This window comes from Protopterus annectens, chromosome 10.part0 (assembly GCF_019279795.1).
Source record: "Protopterus annectens isolate FY-2018-M chromosome 10.part0, PAN1.0, whole genome shotgun sequence".
NCBI lineage: Eukaryota > Metazoa > Chordata > Ceratodontiformes > Protopteridae > Protopterus > Protopterus annectens.
In genome coordinates this window covers 1,662,814,158-1,662,821,020 of record NC_056744.1, presented here as the reverse complement: position 1 = coordinate 1,662,821,020, position 6,863 = coordinate 1,662,814,158, and the positions used below count along the sequence as shown (strand labels likewise).

The window sequence follows — 6,863 nt, the reverse complement described above, 5'->3', positions numbered from 1 at the left end:
CACTGTTTTCAAGGAGCCAGATTATAGACATGGCCTAAACCTTTAATTAAACAGCTTAATGGATTAAGTGCAAGGCAGAATAGCAGCAGTGACAGACAGTCACCCTGGAATATCCCCCTTTGAATTTTTATCCCTGAGATAACAAGTTTGTCCTTTATCATGACATAATTGCAAAGTAGTCTGCCACTGTTTCATGGTCACTGTAATGGAGTCGATCAGCATGGGGTGTATGTTATACATTTTTAAGCACTGTTTTATCCATGAATGAGGGATACTATCAAATGCTTTTTTGTAGTTAATCCATGCCGTACTTAGATTCTTCCCCTTTTTTTACACTATGACTTTTGCTCCATTATGAATGGCTTGATGACTTTTTAGGCTACTGGCCCATGCAAAAGACTTACCACATTCGGTACATATATGTGATTTCAGTCTTGTGTGAATGACAAGATGCCGTCGAAAACTGCTACGATCTCTGAAACACTTATTGCATTCAGTACATTTATATGGTTTCAGTCCTGTGTGAATGACAAGATGCTGTCGAAGACTGCCTAGCCGTGTGAAACACTTATTGCATTCAGTACATTTATATGGTTTTGCTCCAGTATGAATGGTTTGATGACTTTTTAGGCTATTGGCCCATACAAAAGACTTACCACATTCAGTACATATATATGGTTTCAGTCCTGTGTGAATGACAAGATGCTGTCGACGATTGACGGGATATCTGAAACACTTACTGCATTCGGAGCATTTATATGGTTTCAATCCTGTGTGACTGACTTGATGTTTTTTCAGGGCACTGGCACATGTGAAAGACTTACTGCATTCAGTACATTTATATGGTTTCACTCCTGTGTGAATGACAAGATGCTGTCGAAGATTACTTAGGTGTGAGAAAGACTTACTGCATTCAGTACATTTATATGGTTTCACTCCTGTGTGAATGACAAGATGCTGTCGAAGACTGCCTAGCCGTGTGAAACACTTATTGCATTCAGTACATTTATATGGTTTCAGACCTGTGTGAATGGTATTATGCTGTCGAAGGTTGCTTAGATATGTGAAACACTTACTGCATTCAGCACATTTATATGGTTTCAATCTTGTGTGAATGGCTTGATGATTTTTCATGGCACTGGCACGTGTGAAAGACTTGTTGCATTCAGCACACTTGTGTGTTTCTTTCTTTGTGTGAAATCTCTTAGTTGTGTCACATTCAGAGCTCCTGCTGCAGCCATGTCCTGAGTGAAGTGTTGGAGTAGGAAAGAGAGGAAGGTCATCATACACCTTCACCATCTGAGCTTGCAGCTGTAGATGCTCTGTCAGGTGATGTGTCACAGGTGTTCCGTTTTCACATTCAGGGGTTTGGTGGCAGTGATGCTCTGATGGAAGCTGTGGTATATGAGTGACATAAAACTTGTCAATGTCCTTTCCAGGCTGAGACCTCTGCTCAAGGTTCCTTCTAGGGTGATGTAACTGTGTTTTCACAAGAGCTGGCTGTTGACTGCAATTCACATTGCTGTCTGTACTCTTCATACCTAAAGCAGATTATATGAAAGTATATTATTACAAGAACGAAAGAAATATGCAATGTATTTCATCACAACCATGTGTGTACACAGTTTAACAATTTAAAATATTTGGATGGTCATTTATTAACTATTTAATTCTGTTATTAACATCACTAATAAAATATGGTTAGGTAGTTCAATTCTATCTTTTATCAGAACTTGATCAACTCTGAATAGGTGTTTAATTTATTTCAGTCAACTGCTCTTTCTCATCAGGCAGCCTAAACCACAAACTTAACTGCTGCTTTACAATTACCTAAAACGGACATATAGCCCCTTTCTTACCTTTCTTCCCCCATTTACTCTTCCATCCAAAATAACCATCTTCCTCACATCTAACTTCCATCATTCATAGTTTTAGGTAATCTCAGGTACATGCCTTACAGTCTCTATTGTTTCCCTGTTCACTTCCCATTGGTTAATGTACTGTCTACTACAGTAATCTTCATACAGTAGCTATTTGTAAGCACAGTCTTTATAACAAATCAAGTCCAAGTTCATCCAGCCTTGATTATGACTCAAAAGGACACAGTACTGCTTTTTCCTCCTCTCTTTCCTGATATAGCTTTGGAAGCCTTCCATATGTCAAGAATTTTACTGCACCAATGATCCATATGAAAAATATACATATTTCAGTTGTGTGAACAACTTACTATAACTGTAGAAGTTTGAGTATCATCACTTTTGTAGTTTCAGCCCCAACACCTTTAGCAGGTTTAGTCCTGCTGTATCCTAGGAGGGCAGGGAAAGCATAAATCAGGCATGGAGACTGTCCTTATACTTACATGTACATAAATCAGGCACGGAGACTGTCCTTATACTTACACGTACATAAATCAGGCATGGAGACTGCCCTTATACTTACATGTACATAAATCAGGCATGGAGACTGTCCTTATACTTACATGTACATAAATCAGGCATGGAGACTGTCCTTATACTTACATGTACATAAATCAGGCACGGAGACTGTCCTTATACTTACATGTACATAAATCAGGCATGGAGACTGCCCTTATACTTACATGTACATAAATCAGGCATGGAGACTGTCCTTATACTTACATGTACATAAATCAGGCATGGAGACTGCCCTTATACGTACATGTACATAAATCAGGCATGGATACCACCCTTATACTTACATGTACATAAATCAGGCATGGAGACTGCCCTTATACTTACATGTGCATAAATCAGGCATGGAGACTGTCCTTATACTTACATGTACATAAATCAGGCATGGAGACTGCCCTTATACTTACATGTGCATAAATCAGGCATGGAGACTGTCCTTATACTTACATGTACATAAATCAGGCATGGATACCACCCTTATACTTACATGTACATAAATCAGGCATGGAGACTGCCCTTATACTTACATGTACATAAATCAGGCATGGAGACTGCCCTTATACTTACATGTACATAAATCAGGCATGGAGACTGCCCTTATACTTACATGTACATAAATCAGGCATGGAGACTGCCCTTATACTTACATGTACATAAATCAGGCATGGAGACTGCCCTTATACTTACATGTACATAAATCAGGCATGGAGACTGCCCTTATACTTACATGTACATAAATCAGGCATGGAGACTGCCCTTATACTTACATGTACATAAATCAGGCATGGAGACTGCCCTTATACGTACATGTACATAAATCAGGCATGGAGACTGTCCTTATACTTACATGTACATAAATCAGGCATGGAGACTGTCCTTATACTTACATGTACATAAATCAGGCATGGAGCCTGCCCTTATACTTACATGTACATAAATCAGGCATGGAGACTGTCCTTATACTTACATGTACATAAATCAAGCATGTTGACTGCCCTTATACTTACATGTACATAAATCAGGCATGGAGACTGCCCTTATACTTACAGGTACATAAATCAGACATGGTAACTGCCCTTATACTTACATGTACATAAATCAGGCATGGAGACTGCCCTTATACTTACATGTACATAAATCAGGCATGGAGCCTGCCCTTATACTTACATGTACATAAATCAGGCATGGAGACTGCCCTTATACTTACATGTACATAAATCAGGCATGGAGACTGCCCTTAAATGTACATGTACATAAATCAGGCATGGAGACTGCCCTTATATGTACATGTACATAAATTAGGCATGGAGACTGCCCTTATACTTACATGTAAATAAATCAGGCATGGACACTGCCCTTATACTTACATGTTCATAAATCAGGCATGGAAACTGCCGTTAAACGTATATGTACATAAATCAGGCATGGAGTCTGCCCTTATACTTACATGTACATAAATAAGGCATGGAGACCGCCCTTATACTTACATATATCTGCCTTAATCCATAGCTTTGAAGGGAAGGATACTACAGTTTGAATGCTCCAAAACTGATTTATTATGTAAGCTCTGCATCCACAGAACACAACTTTCATCTTTACTGGCAAACATAAAAACAATGATGAGGGCTGACTGCCTCCTTAACAAGGATTTAGGTCTGCATCCTTACGTAAAGAGGAATCTGTTTGTGTTCATATGTTTACAGAGCTTTGGGATGTGGGCTGACAGGGAACATACCTTCCTGCAGGTAATCCCAGTATGTTAAGAACTGTGCCACAGTACTCATCTTACACACAAATATAAATAGTTCTTGACAGCATTATAGGAAGAGAACATACTGTAAAAGAGTGTTGTCAGCTTCAACACCAAAAATGTTGACTCCCCCACTTCAGGAAGATATATTTCCTTATAATACCCACCACTAAGCTGCATTACTATACTTAGCAAACAACTTCTGTATGTCTCTCAGGTGTTTTTTATTGTACAGTCCTCCTGTCATTTTGAAGAATGTTTTTCTTTATTTTTAAGAAAGAGTAGTCCATTCCTTGTATATTTCTAATGGAAAACTTTACATATTGTAGTTTCAGAAATAGCTAGGTAGTTCTCAGTAAATATGCATATCTGACTGCTTATCCACAAGAGAGCACCTGTTACTGTGTGTCAATTTATGTTTGAATTTTGCCATTGAAAAATACTAGATATTGCTGTACTTATCAAACTGTAGAAGTAATGCTAAATGTTATCGAACAAAAAATACATTTTAAAATGCAGCACAATTCTGTGGTAATAAACACTACTGTGAAATACCCAGTCATTCTTCAATATGTGGAGTTGTTACATGTTCACTTTTCCAGAATTTAATTCACAACACATTGCTTTATTTTTTTTCAAAAACATTTTTATTTTATTTTCATTATAAACATACACAAATGTACATAAAACAAATGCAATAAAACAATAACAAAACTATTTACAATATTTACATTCATCCATGATGAACAATCATTTTATCCAAGAGAAGTTACCAGTATTTGTTCAAAAGATTTTCAATTTTTGTCATGCTATTTTTTTTTTGAGTAATATGAGTTCTATAACAAATGGTTTCCAGTTCTTTTTAACTAACAGCTTTTGCTAAATTAGTAAAATCTTTAATCTTGTTTATTTTTCCAGTTCAAACTAATAACTTTTCTGGCAAAAGAAAGAACTGACCAGAGTAAATGAATCTGAGATTTAGGTATTATATTAGGTATAGGAACATTTAATAGGATTAGTGAGTTAGAAATATGACAGTTATCAGACCATAAAGCATTTACAAAATATCTAAAGTATATCCAGTATTGAACATTTCTACATTCAATGAACATGTGAACCCAGTTGGTCTCTAGTAATTCATCATATTTCCAGCATTTACGTTTACTGTTTTTGAGTATAATATTTATTTTATGTGGAGTATAGAAATTCCTATTCATAAACTTCCATGTATACAATCTCCAATATAATGAATAGGTACCATATGTAGAATGTAATAACATTTTTTTGGGGATTCATCAGATATTTGTTCTCCATTAATCTTTACATAGTAATTCCAAAAATCTGAGTCAAACTTTAGAGCATCTTCTATTAGTATCTTAGAGATAGGTGAGAGACTTAATTTTTGATTATCTACTTCTAATAAAAAGGCTGAATCAATAGATTCAGTCTCTAGGTTGATTGATACTCTCGTTTTGTTTTCTATAAACTGCCGTAATGAGTATATAAACAACCAACTATCTTGACTATTATCAAAACCACATAAAAGAGAGTTTAGTAGTTTAATACTCTTATTTTCAATAAACTGATGCCAGAATATCAAGTTATTTTCCTTTAATTTTTGCATTGCACTGATGTTGAAAGAACCTAGGCAATCAAGGGAGTATGCTGTATGGAATATAAGAAATAAACATTGTTCAATGTTGTAACACACCCATCATTTATTGGTGGAGCATTTCTCCCCGGGCCTCTGCTGAAAACAGGATCTGTGGAACCTAGTAGGACTTTCCCGGTCAACAAACGTTAAATAAATAAATAAATAAAAAATAAATAAATTTATGCACCTGCAAAGGACCTCCCTGAACTCCTAATCTGCTAATTGAGGGTATTTGCAGGAGGAACTCTCTGTAATCCCATTCTACTTATGGAGAATCCACTCAAACATTCTACTGTATTTTACCTCTCCCTTTTTACATTTTGTAAATATTGTTTGCATGCTTATAGTATACTACAGTTCTACTTGACTACAGAGTAGTACACTTATTCTTGTATGTAATTCCTCTGTATTAACCTTTTATATTTGTAACCTGTGTTATTGCTATATATATAGTTTATATTCTGTAATTTTTTTTCTGGGGCTTTTCCCCCTAGGACTTTGCTGAAAACGGACACCAGCTGTCCAGCTGGACCATGCAGGTAAATAAATGTTAAATAAATAAAAATAAGAAGTTATGTCTTACCATAACGTTCCATGTTAGTTGTCTTCTTCTCGCCTTCTTTCTTGCTGGATGGGTTCGGAGCTGATCCTCGGCTCCAATTTGGCCTATATTATAGCTCGAGAGCTATTTTTACCGGCTCGAGGCAGCCCTATATCCCACAATACCATGCGCTAACTCCCCAGATCTCGTTTGGAAGCTAAGACATAGCATCAAAAGTAATATTATAATAATAATAATATTATAATCCTCTTTTACGAGTACAGATTACCTGCTAGTAACACTAAGGATACCATGAAAGACGCAACATATTGTATCTCCAGAAATGGAAGGACTCAGAACCTCGAGTCTGTCAGGCTAGGGGGTAGGAGGGAGGGGCCTTAAGAAAGAGGCGAGAAAGACAACTAACATGGAGCGTTATGGTAGACATAACTTCTTAATGTTAAGTTGTCATTCGCCTTCATTCTT

General features: G+C 36.6%; 1 protein-coding gene across 1 annotated transcript in view; it reads right to left on the bottom strand.

The window, feature by feature from the left end:
• Positions 1–309: 309 nt before the first annotated feature.
• The window catches only part of LOC122814398 (zinc finger protein 665-like), a 156,969-nt gene continuing 150,415 nt past the window's right edge, over positions 310–6,863 (bottom strand). The window contains exon 3 of the mRNA XM_044086980.1: positions 310–1,541. Within this exon, the coding sequence (XP_043942915.1) occupies positions 331–1,541 (1,211 nt within the window). The 3' untranslated portion in view covers positions 310–330. The remainder of the gene's footprint in view (positions 1,542–6,863) is intronic.